Source organism: Lingula anatina, chromosome 10, assembly GCF_051362555.1.
Source record: "Lingula anatina isolate TDL-2025a chromosome 10, LinAna3.0, whole genome shotgun sequence".
Taxonomy (NCBI): domain Eukaryota; kingdom Metazoa; phylum Brachiopoda; class Lingulata; order Lingulida; family Lingulidae; genus Lingula; species Lingula anatina.
Window position 1 is genome coordinate 5086313 of NC_141776.1, and position 16214 is coordinate 5102526.

General features: G+C 36.9%; 2 protein-coding genes across 5 annotated transcripts; both read left to right on the plus strand.

The window, feature by feature from the left end:
- The first annotated feature begins 261 nt into the window (after positions 1-261).
- LOC106167098 (cytochrome P450 2C23) lies at positions 262-7801 on the plus strand. Of its 3 annotated transcripts, none has more exons than XM_086996780.1 (10): positions 262-405; positions 1666-1761; positions 2037-2289; positions 3293-3530; positions 3944-4012; positions 4443-4666; positions 4920-5035; positions 5379-5537; positions 5829-5991; positions 6363-7801. In XM_086996780.1, exons 2-10 carry the CDS (start codon positions 1666-1668, stop codon positions 6542-6544), a joined length of 1500 nt encoding a protein of 499 aa, XP_086852906.1. In that variant the 5' UTR covers positions 262-405; the 3' UTR covers positions 6545-7801. The 3 variants fall into 3 exon arrangements, with proteins under 3 accessions (XP_086852906.1, XP_086852908.1, XP_086852907.1); XM_086996781.1 differs by having other exon boundaries at positions 333-430; XM_086996782.1 differs by lacking the exon at positions 3944-4012.
- A 191-nt stretch (positions 7802-7992) lies between these two features.
- On the plus strand, positions 7993-16150 carry LOC106167088 (cytochrome P450 2U1). Of its 2 annotated transcripts, none has more exons than XM_086996783.1 (10): positions 7993-8196; positions 9766-9865; positions 10236-10488; positions 11014-11251; positions 11580-11648; positions 12071-12294; positions 12531-12646; positions 12910-13068; positions 13344-13506; positions 13926-16150. In XM_086996783.1, exons 2-10 carry the CDS (start codon positions 9770-9772, stop codon positions 14105-14107), a joined length of 1500 nt encoding a protein of 499 aa, XP_086852909.1. In that variant the 5' UTR covers positions 7993-8196; positions 9766-9769; the 3' UTR covers positions 14108-16150. The 2 variants fall into 2 exon arrangements, with proteins under 2 accessions (XP_086852909.1, XP_086852910.1); XM_086996784.1 differs by lacking the exon at positions 7993-8196 and adding an exon at positions 8224-8574.
- Positions 16151-16214: the final 64 nt, after the last annotated feature.

A 16214-nucleotide genomic window follows, 5' to 3' on the forward strand; every position in this document is an offset into this window, starting at 1 on the left:
TGTATTAGGAAGGCTGGGAGCTACATGTAGGGGTTAGGGAAGAGGCCTACTTGACTAATCGCTTTTCGGTCGTTTTTTATATCAAAACAGGCTGTTGTATCTTTCTCAAACGTTTTTAAGGTCAGTACAGCAGCATAGCAACGGTGAAACTCTGCACTGGTGTTAAATTTCCAAATAAGGCAATGCATAGTACGTTAGTAGGTCAAGGTCAATACAGCAGCATAGCAACGATCAAATTCTGCACTTTCGCAAAATTTCCAAATAAGGCAATGTATATTATACGTTAGTAGGCCTGTACAAACCTTGCTATCGCCTCCGTGCTGTTGTCAGATCTAAAAATAGACGTGACCTACTTTATAAGTGACTGCACGCATTTGACAGCTCGACTATAGCCAAGGAATACAGGTAGGCTACGAAACATCGACGACAGGTTCGTAATGACAATATTTTTATGCTTTATAGGCACCACATGCGCTGGGGTAAATGCACAATATCGTTATGCCTTTGTTGATCTAATAACATCTATAAGTCATGGCCTTTCAGCCATATTTTATAAGACTGGCAATGTGAGTACAAAATGTCGCCATTAAGACATGTACATGTGCAATGTTTATTTCAAGATGTCAGAGACTTTACCCATGTCGTCAAAATTTCATCCAATATTAGCCATGGGGTCTGAATCGATGGTGAAAAAAATAGGAAGCGTAGACTGAGATTCGAGAGAAATGCCCGTTCGACCGGAACAGGTCCACTTAAAGTGAAAACGCGATCATCAGCTGATAAAGATCAGACATAGGCCTATGTAGGAAGTAAATAGAAATGGCGTAGAAGTGGGGTGTGGCTCGGGTGTCGGGGGAAATGCATACTTGGTCGGAAAATTAATGCACACTGCTGAAAATTACATCATCTAGGTTTTATGCCATTTTAACAAGATCCACTAACGAGGGGTAAAACATTCACAATCAAGTAACTGGGTGTGGTAGGCCTACTCCCCCCTTAATTAGCTTCTCCACGTGCTCCCTGTGTTTTAATATAAACGGTAGTGACTGAAAAAAAGGACTTTGGGCTGATCCTCCCCATTGCAGGTCTCAAGCCTACCAATTGAGACCAGTCATTTCTGATAACATGTTTGATAACAAGCGTCGTGTAGGCCTACATTCTTTCTCTAGTTGCTGAGGTCCCAGCGAGAGGGAGGCTTACAGTGTATGGCCTACATGTGTTTTTCACAAGATTATAGTGTTATCACAATTATTATTATTTCTTCTATATAATCATAATTAATTCATTATTTACTATAATTTATGATAACGAATTATTATTATTTTTATATTATTATAATTAATTCATGAATTTACGATTAATTAAACTTTATTAAATAAATTAAAAGCACATAATGCTGTGGCGACGTGCCACCTGCTTTGAATTTATTTTGTATATATAATTATTGTAGAAATAAATCTATTAAAAAACACACGAATTAACCAAGACACCGCACACTTATTTTGCACCAACAGAGCGATAGCTAGCAATAACTTTCATCCGCTCTGGTAGTGGTGGTTAATTTGGGGAGGGGGTTAATGTGGGTGTTGGTGCTAAAAGATCTGCAGGTAGTGTTAGTAAACGCCTAAGCTATTTATATGGTTTGCATTTGATTTTCTTTTGAAGATGGTTGCAATAATGGATATCTCCCCAACCACTTCAATGCTGTTGGTTTTCATCATCACATTCCTCGTGGTTTGGCTGTGGAGAAGGAAAGAAAAGGTATGATGATTACTGAAAAGGAAACAGTTTATTCTCCAATGGTAGTTGAACCATCCCTTCTTTCATCAGTTATAACGCAGATAGAGGGAGAGAGAGAGAGAAAGAGAGAGGAGGGGTGAGAGGGAGTAAGGGAGAGAGAATTCCACAGTACGAGTTGAAAAGTACAGGCTGCGCGTGCTCTTTTTCGCGTATGTGTATGCTGTGAATAGTCTACATATGATTCTCTACTCGAACCGTAGTTTGAATAAGTTTCATTTTTTTTATTTATTTTCAAGCCGAGAGCAAACCTTCCACCCAACAAGTGGTTCCCCTTCAGTGAGTTCTTAGGTCTGTTTGCGGAGCTGGATGAATTTTTAAAGAACGTGCCCAAGAGCAAACCTCTCACATATTTCTGCAACAGATTTACAGGAGATAGCGTCTTCATTTTTCACAACCACGAGCTCATCCACGAAGCTTTCGTCAAGAAAGGGAATTCATTTTTGGGAAGACCAGGACCTTATTTAGGGAAGGAATGGGCTACACAGAACGGTAAGTTAAAAGCGTGGAGGACAAAAGATGCGTTTGGGATAGAGATTTTTTTTTTTTACTTTGAATACCAACGATGACACAGACAATATTGTCTAGAACGTGAACTACCAGAATTATTTTTATGTTAAGTAGGGCTAGTATGACATGACGGTGGTCCCCGACGAACCGTGGTCCAATTTCCATTACTTTATAAGCATTTGCTTCCTTTACTAGGGCGCTAATATCAGTTCCCTAAACCAGGTTCAAGTATTGATTTTTCACTAGATATTCACATATATTTCTCGGCTTTGACAAGATACTTTTTTGGACTGTGTTCCATTTGGTATTTTTTCACAGAGGTCCAGCAAAATGTTTTGCATAGAAGTGGCATTATCATTCGACTCAACAACTATTTGCTAGCCCTCACACTTCTTAATATCGTTATTTTGTATTACATAATCTAATGGCTGGGCTAGCGCTAACACTCGCCAATTTAGCCAAATGCTAAAACTGACTTAAATTGGCTAAAAAAAGGGCTTGAATTGAGCTGTTTTAGCCAAATTATAACCATTTTGATAACAAATTGACAAAAATGTGGTGATTTGGCTAAGTGAAAAAAAGTGCTAGCGCTACCCCATTATGGGCCCGGCCTTCCATTCCTAGGACTAAAATTCTTGGTACACAAGTATCTGTTTTGGAAAGGAAATTGAACCAATAAGTAGGCCTAAGTCTTTTCTCATAAACCAGAATTCTTGTCCGTTTTGGCCCAAAAAGCAGAGATTATGTGCTCGTTTCATAGCACAAAGGCCAAGAGGTTATGTTTAAAATCGTATTTAAAATGGGATTTATAATCATAATTTTAAAAATAGTAATTTTCACATGATGACATAACTTTAGGTGCAATGTACACCCAAAACGCGCCTTAAAGTCATAGACGCCTTAGCTACATGTTCGTCGTCTACACGGAACAGGTACTAGATTCAGTTCCAAACTGTTAACAAATTCTTTATCCTATCTCACAAAGGTGTGGCCCATGGCATTGCAAACGCTTCAGGTGATCTGTGGAAACAACAACGGAGATTTGCCCTGATGACTTTGCGTGACTTTGGACTGGGGAAGACCTCCATCACGGAGAAGATTCACGAAGAGATAGGATATCTTCTTGATGAATTCCAGAAATATGACGGCAAGGCCGTAGATCCGCAATACCTTTTGATGCCTGCAATATCCAATGTTACCAATTCCATTGTGTTTGGAGATAGGTGAGAGTCACGAACCCCATTCAGCTATGCATTCATGAGAACCGTTTTACTAATTCCAAAGATGAGGCCAGATTGGCATTTTAAGCAATGCACTGATATATTTGTGTAAATCCCTTGAATATGTATATAACCCACCATCTTAAACATTTAAACAGTTTTAACATTGTAACAAATCGTGTCCTTAAGTGAACATAATATATATAAAGTAAAGCAAATATAGAAAGTAAAAATATAGAAAGTAAAAATATATATATAGAAAGTTATTTTTATATTACTATTTTAAAGCAATGAAGGTTAAATGAATATACAAACTATTTAATGTCCTGTTGGCAAAATATTAATTTACATTTGTTAATATTGTTAATACGATGGGCCTAAAATGTACAGCTGAATTTAATTTTCACTTTTTTCAGATTTCAATTCGACGATCCAAAATTCCAACAGATTCTCAAGAACATTGGGGAACAGTTTAGATATATAATGTATATAATGTTCATAACATTATTTCATACACATAATATCATACCTTCAGTTTTATCAACATTAGACATCTACAATGTCAAAACTAATTGTTCATCAAGTAGACAGTAGTAACAAGTCGTTCTAAATTAATGGTGTCCAGCAATTCGCCGTATTCAACATGGAATATTCTTGCAATTTTCTTGTCTCACAAGCCAAGAGCACGTAAAACTGGTGGCTTCACAAAAGAACTCAAGACCAAATTGTTTGGTTTACTTCGATTCAGGACATGTGGCTCCACTTTTAATATATATATATATATATATAGTAGCAATATATATATATTGTGAAACCGTGTTCTTGACAATGGCCTAGATAGAGATCAAGGCCACAGGTCTGTGTAACCTTTCTTTTTCATCTTCTTGGTGACAGACTTATTTTACCATATTTCAGGAGGGCACAAATTACACTCACTTATCCGATTTTGAGATACGTTCCTGGAGACCCATTTAAAGTCCACTACTCTCTTAAACGCCTGGGAATTACACGGAAATTCCTTCAAGAGAGAATCCAGAAACATATGGCAGAATACGACCCGGACAACATACAATGCTTCACGGATGCCTACATCAAGGCTTTAAAGGCCGAGAAAGACAAAGAGGGAACGTATTTCACAGGTAGGAAAAACTCTTTTTTTAATACCATATTTTACGTTAATGTGATCCGAGCTTAAACCGGAACAAGAGCAGCCTTTTTAAATATACAATCGTTGCTACTTGGAGAATATGTACGTCATCAGTAATTGATTGAAATTTACTGTTACAATTTTCCATCAAAGATCTCCATGTGCAAGCCTATAATTTCGGGCGCAAAAGGTCTGTCACCATTTTAAAAGTCTGAGACGTACGTTTCTCTTTTTATGTGCTTCAGAATTCCAATTGTTGACGATATTAGAAGAGCTGTTTACAGCTGGCACAGACACTACTGTGACCACTCTCAGATGGGGACTGCTCTTATTGATTCTTAATCCAGACGTGCAGGAAAAGGTGGCTGTAACACTATTTTGTATACAGATCTGTGCATATGTACTAAATGCTGGTATATGTACTGTGCATATATTTATATATGTTTTGATTATCTGCCTCTATTCGTGCCGTCGCCCTCGTTGTCCATACACTACTTTACTCCCAAACCGTATTTTTCTTTTACTTTAGATAAAATGAGTTTTGCTTGACTTTAAAAAAAAGCAGACTTCGTAAATTGGCGGCCATTTTTTTCGAAAGACATTGATTTCATTTTTATATACAGACTGAATGTGTCTGTATATATCTGTTTCGTTTTACTTGCAAACTTTCAAAATACATTTTATTATACTTATCTTTTGTGAAGGTTCACGATGAGCTTGACAGTGTGATAGGTTCCCGCCGTGTCTCCATGGAGGACCGTGCCTCCTTGCCCTATACGGAAGCCACACTGCTGGAGATACAGCGCCTTGGGTGTGTCATTCCCATGGCGGGACACAGTAATACGGAGGACGTTGAGATGATGGTATTGGAATATCATATGTAAACAAAAATAAATAAATAAGCCTAATACGAGCTTCTGAAAGGATAATCAATAATTTGATTCTTTTTCTTTTCTTTCTTTCTTTTTTTTTTTTTTTTTTTTTTTTTTTTTTGCATGTAAAATGGACTGGAAATGTTGTTCCTCATAATAAGGGCATTTTTGTGTGAAATTACATTTCTACTTCCCTTCTACTGTTTGCATTATTTTGAAAATAAAAATTACTTGGATCAACTTTTTAAAGACATTTTACACAATATTGCTTCTTTTTTTCAGGGCTATACCATCCCCGCGAATTCAAACATAACGGCAAATTTTCTTTCTGTCTTTTACGATGAGTCATTTTGGAACAACCCAAACAAGTTTGATCCAACAAGGTTTCTGGACGAGAGTGGGAAGTTGGGGAAAATTCCAGATTGTCTGACACCATTCTCTCTTGGTAGGTTTGCCGTTGATTCAGAACGTTTCTAACGGCGCAGGTCTATAGAAACTTAGGGTCCGTGTAACAGAAGGTTCGCTCACCGTGGCTAGAACACCTAACACAATCACCTGCAGGGCCACTACGTTTGGCGTTGAAGCTTCGTTTCTGTACATGTAGAGTCTACTTTCTGTTAAGACTAGCGCAGATGCATACGTGGGAAGTCATTTCTGTTTACTGCAGATATGGGTCACTGCAGCGCGATATAAAACTATTGCATAAGCGAACACAATATAACTGGTAGGCGTAGTGTCATTTTTCCAACATAAAGAGCAGAAACTCGTGAAATTGCATAACAAGTTCTCTTAAGATTTTATTCATTTTCCTTGCAGGCGGTCGTGTGTGTCTCGGAGAGTCCCTTGCAAAGATGGAACTGTTCCTGTTCTTCACCACCTTGCTTCAGCAGTTCTCGTTTACAATACCCGCCGGGGAAGAGAAACCGGGCCTCAAGGCTCGTATTGGTCTCTTGCGATATCCACTTCCTTTTAAGGTTGAAGTGCACAGAAGGCACTAAACTTCCACGTCTTCTTTAATGAATGACACAATGCATGACATCGATGTTATTCAAAAGACAGATCCAGAAACTAAATGTTAATGTTTATAGTGAAACAAAGTTTTGATTGACATTTATGATCATTAGCTATCGATATTTCCATTTTTGTCATTTGTCGAGTTTATTTAAGCTTCGTCTTCACTTTTAAGTATATAGACTATATAGCATTTATTTATTTTAACGTGACATGTGAATAAATATAAATATGTATGTCTCTCGGCCAAATGGGCCTACAAGTCACCGAACTTTGCACATTTATCAAAAACATGAAATTAAGGTTACAAGTTATAACAAGATCAAACCCGGTTAGATATATGGCATAACAGTAAATCTCAGTAGTAATTGATGATACATTTTCTTCAAATTTGTATGTCTTCAACAGGGTGGTTCAATATAGAATAGGTCTCCAAGTGTGACAATGACTTTTCACTGATTAGAAAAGCTAACTATTGTTCGTGAATTATAATGAGAATACAGAATGCCTTTATAAATCTTACCTCTTCTTTTTGTAGCTTTTCGCCCTAGCTACCGGCACATTGCATGGTAAAGTTGTTGTTGCGTTTTTTTAATAGTTCATTTTCACATTGATTCTCATAAACTTATTACAATATTCAGTTTACTTCATTTTCTTACTGAATTTTTTTTATTTTTCAATAAAGTTTCATGGTAATCTGCAAGGTTACTGGCTACAGGACATATCTAAAAAGGCGTTTGTTTTTTATTTGAATAGTGGCAGCGATAAAAGAATTGGAAAATGCAAATTTATTTTCCATTTGAAACAACTTTTCAAATTTCTTAACCCAGTTTCCTCCCACTGACATTATAAGATCTCAATACGAAACGAGTCCACGGTGGATGTGGATTTTTTAGGAGTAAAAGAAGAAATCTTGAACATTGCAGGCAACAAATAACAGAAAAATATACAACAGAAACGCATTTACGCTGACATGTGAATTACAGGCCTACTGGATTCAGCACGGGGACTATAAAAAGGATGTTGTACACTGTACATTGCAAGTGGGACGAGACGCCTAAACTGGACTCTCCCCATTGTTTCAACTGTTGTATACTATAAGCACGCTCCGAAATGGAAATAACCTTTAATCACTTGCCTTGTATATTTGTATAGCAGTAAGTGATAATTAGCGCAAACAACAACTACTACTTAAATATCTTATATATTTTACATTTGGAAATAAAGCTTAATTTTTAAAGACCCTATTGCATTTGCTCTGGCTTTATTTTACGGATGAATTCGGTCGCAGGTACCCTGATTTTAAGAGTGTATTAGGAAGGCTGGGAGCTAGGGGTTAGGGGAGAGGCCGACTTGATTAATCGCTTTTTGGTCGATTTTTATATCAAAACAGGCTGTTGTATCTTTCTCAAACGTTTTTTAAAGACAATACAGCAGCATAACATCGATGAAATTTTGCACTGGTGTCAAATTTCCAAATAAGGCAATGCCTATAGTACGTAATTAAGTAAGCCTATACATAACTTGCTATCACGTCTGTGCTGTTGTCAGATCTAAAAATAGACGTGACCTATTTAATAAGTGACTGCACGCATTTGACAGCTCGACTGTAGCCGAATATACGAAACATCGACGATAGGTTCGTAATGACAATATTTTTTATGCTTTATAGGCACCATATGCGATGGGGCAAATGCACAATATCGTTATGCCTTTGTAGATCTAATAATATTTATATGTCATGGCCTTGCAACTATATTTTATAAGACTGTGGCAATTTGAGTACAAAATGTCGTCATTAAGACATGCATGTACATGTGTAATGTTTATTTCAAGATGTCAGAGACTTAACCCATGTCGTCCACATTTCCTCCAATATTGGCTATGGGGTCTGAATTGATGGTGAAAAGAATAGGAAGCGTAGACTGAGATTCGAGAGAAATGCCCGTTCGATCGGAACAGGTCCACTTGAAGTGAAAACGCGATCATCAGCTGATAAAGATCAGACATGTAGGAAGTAAATAGAAGGGGCGTAGAAGTGGGGTGGGGGCCGGCTAGGGGGTCGGGAGAAATGCGTGCTTTGTCGGAAAATTAAGGCACACCCCTGCTGAAATTAGATCATCTAGGTTTTATGCCATTTTTCCAGGATCCACTAATGAAAGGTAGAACATTCAGAATAAAGTAACTGGGTGTGATACCCCCCCCCCTTAGCTTCTCCTCGTGCTTCCTGTGCTTTAGACGGTAGTGACTGAAAAAAGGACTTTGGGCTGATCCTCCCCATTGCAGATCTCAAGCCTACCAATTGAGACTAGTCATTTCGTTATTTACACGTCCATTCTGATAACATGTTTGATAACAAGTGCCGTGTACATTCTTTCTCTAGCTGCTATGTTGTAGTGAACCGTTAATTAGTACTGATAGTCTTCTAAATTTGCATACATGAGATATGCATATTTGTTTTAATGATTCAAATTATTCAAATGCATTCAATTATTCATATGCATGACATGTTGCATGGCAGTTTAAGAGAAGTTCATTTAAAATGTAAATCAAGATATAATTTAAATGTATCTTCAATGAAGTTTTTATGTATATAGGCATGGCATGTTGCATGTCAGTTATGGAAGTTCATTTAAAATGTAAATTAAGACAGAGTATAAAAACAGTGACCGAGCCACAGAGGAGAGAGAGACTGAGAGAGTTAGAGACATAGTTATGATACCACAGAGAAAGATGGAGAAGGAGAGCAGAGACCTGAGTTGTACAGTCAATTGAAAAAATCATGTAGCAGAAACTATACCTGCCTGTCTCAGTTGTCTTACTGGTGAAAAGTTATCAAAGAACCTGTATAACCTAATCGGCTGGTTATATATATATATATTTCTCTGGCTGTTCATTAGTTGAGCACGTCCTTTTTTCACAACTACCAGTCATCACCCACCCAGATAACAGGTTTGACTAGAAGATTATCGGTTTTTATAATCCTTACACTTTTTAAATTTTCTGAATTATTTGATAATTTTAACCTTGTATTAAGACCAGCGATCTTGAGTTGGTCTATCCATTTGAATATTGTTGTTTTATTTTGCCAGTCTTCGTGTGCAAATTGATGCAGGCAGACTGTTCGTGTGTCAACCTTACCTGGCTTGTAAGCATTACAAAGCTATACGATGTAAACAACGTTAAACCATTTGACTTGCCTTTGTAGATCTATGGTTGAATTAATGGATATCTCCCCGACCACTTCGATGCTGTTGGTTTTCGTCATCACATTCCTCGTGGTTTGGCTGTGGAGAAGAAAAGAGAAGGTAGGATGTTTAATGAAGAGGAAACAGTTTATTGTCCAATGGTAGTAACTTCTTTCATCAGTTATTACACATTGAGCTCGAGAGGGAGAGAGAGAGAGGATGGGTAGATGGAGTAAGGGAGAGAAAATTCCATGTGTCTGTGGTTAATGGTATTGATACAGAAAAAGTTGTGGTGCTTCACGCGAAATTAAAAAAGATATTTCGAGTAAATCTTTGCAACCAACACCCTATTGCTTTATGTGGCTAGGTGGTTCAAGCTATTTTCCGCATATGTGTATGCTGTGAATATCCGCAGAAAAGAACACGACATAGTCTGTATATGGTTCTCTACTCGAACCGTAGTTTAAATAGATTTATATTTATTTTCAAGCCGAGAGGAAACCTTCCACCCAACGAATGGTTCCCCTTCAGTGAGTTCTTAGGTGTTTTTGCGGAGCTGGATGTATTTTTAAAGAATGTGCCGAAGAGCAAATCTCTGTCATATTTCTGCAATAAATTTACGGGAGATAAAGTCTTCATATTTAACAGCCATGAGCTCATCCACAAAGCTTTCGTCAAGAAAGGGCATTTATTCCTTGGAAGACCAGGTCCTTTTTTATGGGAGGAATGGGCTACACGGAATGGTAAGTTGTAAAGCGTGGAGGACAAAAGTTTGGAATATTGATTTTTTTGTTTACTTTGAATCAAAGGACCAAAGATTTAAGTATTTGCTAACCTTCACACTTCTTGATGTTGCTATTTTGGATTTAACCAAAAAGGACTCGGCCCTCCATTCCTAGAACTAAATTTAAAATTCTTGTTATATAAGTACCTGCTTTGGAAATAAACTTGAGTCATTAAGTTGATCTTTTCTCAAAGACTAGGATTCTTGTCTGTTTTGTCTCAAATATTAGATATTTTATTCTTGTTTTATAGCACAAAGAGGCTATGTTTATAATCATACGTTAAAAATTGAATTTATAATCATACTTAAAGAAAGGTCGTTTGCACATGATGACATAGTGCAATATGTCATTTTAGTGCAATGAACACTCACGTGCCCCAAAGGCATAGACGCCGTAGCCACATGTAGTTATTTGTATGCACCAAACGATAAGTAGATTATTCAGCCCAAACTGTGAACAAATTCTCTTTCCTGTCTCACAAAGGTGTGGTCCATGGCATCGCCAATGCTACAGGTGATCTGTGGAAACAACAGCGGAGATTTTCCCTGATGACTTTACGTGACTTTGGACTGGGGAAGACCTCCATCGCGGAGACGATCCAAGATGAGATAGGATATCTTCTTGACGAGTTCCAGAAATATGACGGCAAGGCCGTAGATCCGCAGTATCTTTTGATGCCTGCCATATCAAACGTTACCATCTCCCTTGTGTTTGGAGATAGGTGAGAGTCACAAACCATATCCAGCTTTGCATTCATGTAAACCATATTACTAATTCTATGGATGAGGCCTCTTGAGTTTCATGGTTGGAGATATGTTGGTATTTTAGCAATGTACTGATATAGTTGTGTTAATTCCTTAAATATATAGGAAGTAAAATTGTGTAGAATACACTAGTTATTTTTATATTACTATTTTAGAGCAATGAAGGTTGAGTGTATATACAAACAATTCATTGTCCTGTTGGCAAAAGATTTATTTACATTTGTTGATATTATTAATAAGATGGGCCTAAAATGTACAGCTGAATTTAATTTTCACTTTTTTCAGATTTCAATTCGATGATCCAAAATTCCAACAGATTCTGAAGAACATTGGAGAACAGTTTAGATATATAATGTATATAACGTTCATAACACTATTTCATACAAATAATATCATACCTTCAGTTTTATCAACATTAGACATCTACAATGTCAAAACTAACTGTTTGTCATTCTTCAAGTAGACAGTAGCAACAAGTTGCTCTAAATTTTCTTGTAATTGTCTTGTTACACAAACCAGGAGTATTTTTTAAAACTCTGCTGGTGGTTTCACTAAAGAACTCAAGACCGAACTTTGCCTTAAGTTTAAAACAAAATTTTAGTCTGCTTCAATTCATGACATGTGAGTAGTCCACTTCAGTCCACTTTTGATATTTTAAATTCTTGCTTTTTTATGAAACTGACCTGTGTTCTAGATAGAGAACTAGGTCGCAGGTCTGTGTAACCTATTTTTTGTCCCGTCTTCCTTGGTGACAGACTTATTTTACCATATTTCAGGCGGGCACAAGTTACACTCACGTATCCGATTTTGAAGTACGTTCCTGGAGACCCATTTAAAGTCCACTACTCTCTTAAATGCCTGGGAATTACACGAAAATTCCTCCAAGAGAGAATCCAGAAACATATGGCAGAATACGACCCGGATAACATACAGTGTTTCACGGATGCCTACATCAAGGTTTTAAAGGCTGAGAAAGACAAAGAGGGAACGTATTTTACTGGTAGGGAAATGATATTCTGTTTTTAATCTGTCATTTACGTAAATGTGGTTTCAGCTTTAAAACCGAACAAGGCAGCCTCTTGTTATGTTTTTATATGTACAAAAGTGTCTACTTGATTGAAGTTAATTGTCACAATATTCAATCACCAGTCTTCGCATGTAAGCTAATAATTTTGGCTGCAAAACGTATGTCACGATTTTTAAAGTCCAAGACGTTTCTCCTATTATTTGTTTCAGAATTCCAATTGTTGACGATATTAGAAGAGTTGTTTACAGCTGGAACGGACACCACGGTGACCACTCTCAGATGGGGACTGCTCTTATTGATTCTGAATCCAGACGTGCAGGAGAAGGTGGCTGTAACACTATTTTACATCTAGATCCATATGTACTAAAAGCTGGTATATATATATATATATATATATATATATATATATATATATATATATATATATATTCTGATTATTTGTCCGTGCCGTCGCCGATGCCCTCGCTATCCAAACTTTATCTCACTTCCAACCCGTATTTTTGTTTTACTTTACATATTATGGGTTTCATTTTTGTTTTGCATGCAAACTTTTAAAATACATTTATTAAACCTTTTTCTGTTATGAAGGTTCACGATGAACTTGACAGTGTGATAGGTTCCCGCCGTGTCTCCATGGAAGACCGTGCCTCCTTGCCCTATACGGAGGCCACACTGCTGGAGATACAGCGCCTTGGGTGTGTCGTTCCAATGGCGGGACACAGTAACACGGAGGATGTAGAGATGATGGTATTGGAATATTATATAATTATGAGGTCCTGGATTTTTCTTTCTTTCGTCGTCGTATTTTATTTTATTTTATTATTTTTTTTAATTAATTTATTTATTTATTTTTTTACACATAATGGCTTAGAAGTGCTCTTCTCCATAATGATGGTCTTTTTGTGTGAAATTAAATTTCTATTTTCACATTTTGCATTATTTTGAAGGCAAAAATGCCTTAACTTGATTTACGTGTTGAAAATATAATGACATTTTATACATGTCAAGTGCCTTTTTTTCAGGGATATACCATCCCCGCAGGTTCAAACATAACGGCAAATTTTCTACGTGTCTTTCATGATGAGTCATTTTGGAACAACCCAAACAAGTTTGATCCAACAAGGTTTCTGGACGAGAGTGGGAAGTTGGGGAAAATTCCAGATTGCTTGACACCATTCTCTCTTGGTAGGTCTACCATTTGATTCAGCATGTTTATAACGGCGCCGGTGTAACGAAACTGAGGGTCCGTGTAACCTTAAGTCCGCCCCCCGTTTAGTTATAATGGTTAAGGTTAGCCTAACTGACCTAAGGGAGGCTTACCTGTACAAACGAAGGGGAAGCGGACTCTCGATCATAGGAACTCGCTCTCACGTTACAACGGCATCAAAACACATTAGTCCAGCACATGTAAGGGCTACCTGCTATTAAGACTAGCGCAGATGCATACGTGAGCAGTCATTCTTGTTTACTGCAGATATAAATGTATTCCATAAGCAAGTACGGGATAACTGGTAGGCGTGGGGTCATTTTTCCAACATAAACGTGCGGAAACTCGTGAAATTGCATAACAAGTTCTCTTCAGATTTTATTCATTTTCCTTGCAGGCGGTCGTGTGTGTCTCGGAGAGTCCCTTGCAAAGATGGAACTGTTCCTGTTCTTCACCAACTTGCTTCAGCAGTTCTCGTTTAAAATACCCGCCGGGGAAGAGAAACCGAGCCTCAAGGCTCGTATTGCCCTCTTGCGATATCCACTTCCTTTTAAGGTTGAAGTGCACAAAAGGCATTAAACTTCCACGTCTTCTTCAGTGAATGACACAATGCATGGCATTGATGTAACTCTCAAAAGACAAATGCAGAAACTAAATGTTAATGCTTATGGTGAAACAAAGTTTTGACTGATATTTTAGATCATTAGTAATCGATATCTCCATTCTTGTAATTTGTCAAATTAATTTAAGCTTCGTCTTCACTTTTAAGTACATAGACTATATAGCATTTATTTTTTAATGTGACGTGTGAATATATATAAATATGTATGTCACCCGGCCAAATGGGCCTACAAGTCATCGAACATTGCACATTTATCAAAAACATGAAATTAAGGTTATAAGTTATAACAAGATCAAACCCGGTTAGATATATGGCATAACACTAAATCTCAGTAGTAATAGATGGTATATCTTGTGCAAATTTATGTTTTCAGCAGGGTGGTTCAATATAGAATAGGTCACGAAGTGTGACAATGACTTTTCACTGATTACAAAAGCTGTTCGAGAATTATTATGAGAATACAGAATACCTTTATAAATCTTACCTCTTCTTTTTGTAGCTTTTCGCCCTATCTACCGGCACATTGCATGGTAAAGTTGTTGTTGCGTTTTTTTTAATAGTTCATTTTCACATTGATTCTCATAAACTTATTCCAATATTAGGTTTACTTCATTTTCTTACTGAGTCTCTCGGTAATCTGCAAGGTTACTGGCTACAGGACATATCTAAAAAGGTGTTTGTTTTTTATTTGAATAGTGGCAGTGAAGAAAGAATTGGAAAATGTAAATTTATTTTCCATTTGAAACAATTTCTTAACCCAGTCTCCTCCCACTGACATTATAAAATCTCACTACGAAACGAGTCCACGGTGGAAGTGGAATTTTTAGGAGTAGGAGTAAAAGAAGACATCTTGAACATTGCAGGCAACATGTAACAGAAGTATACGCATTTTCAAAACGTTGGTCCAGGGAAAGGTGGGCAGGCGCAGAAACGTATTCAAGCTGAATTGTGAATTAGAGGCCTACTGAGTTCAGCGCGGGAACTATAAAAAGGATGTTGTACTGGGGATAGATGCCTGAACTTTCCCATTATTTCAACTGTTGAATACTTTAAGCACTATCCAATATAGAAAGAAATTAACAGTAATTAGAAAATTATCTGAAACAGTTGAGCAAACATAATAAAAATCTTTGTTATAGCACATTAAAAAAATAGGTTGAGGGCTTCCAATATTTTACAATATAGTGTCAATGTGATATGGTTAGCTATGATATAAAACAAAATGCTTGTGACACTGACGTGGTATTTAAAAGTGAACATTTAAAAATGTTCACTTTTTTTCATGGGGTTATCCCCTCTAAGGCAACACAGAAATCTATAGGAACTCCTTTTTGCCAAAAACTACACTTGACATGAACTCCCTAGAGGCCTCTATGGTCCGGACAATTTATCAACGGTCTATCGACTCTCGGGGAGCAGTGCTCTCTCTCCTGTCGCGTCTATCTTTGGCCGGGTGACATACATATTTATATATATTCACATACACATTAAAAAAAATAATTTTTTTTAAGATCATTGAGAACTTTTACTGATAGCGTGCCTATTTTAGTCAATTTTTACAGGTGTGTAATTGAAAGCATTCTAGCGTACGGAATTATAATATGGTATAGCGGAACAGCTGGGGAGGAAAGGAAGAAATTAACAAACGTTGTAAAAACTGCAAGCAGGATTATTGTGCACGATCTCCCCAAGCTGGATGATATTTTTAAAGACAGGGTGGAGAAAAGAATTGTCAACACCATGAAAGACTCTTTCCATCCTGCAACATCTCTTTTTACTTTTTTACCAAGCAACAGTAGACTTTTAACTTTTAAAGGCAGTAAACGCTTTTTAAACAGCTTTTATCCAAGTGCAGTGACGCATTTTAATTTGATCTCAAAACTAAATTCATAATTTATTTATTTATTGTATTATTTTATTATTTTACTCTGTATATTGCTCCAAAAGGAAAATGATTTCCGATTTTTATAATTGGCTAAATAAACTCTTATCTTATCTTATCTTATGCCGAACTGTGCCCTCGAACGATAATCCTATTCAGATCCAAATTCTTCTAGTTTTTAT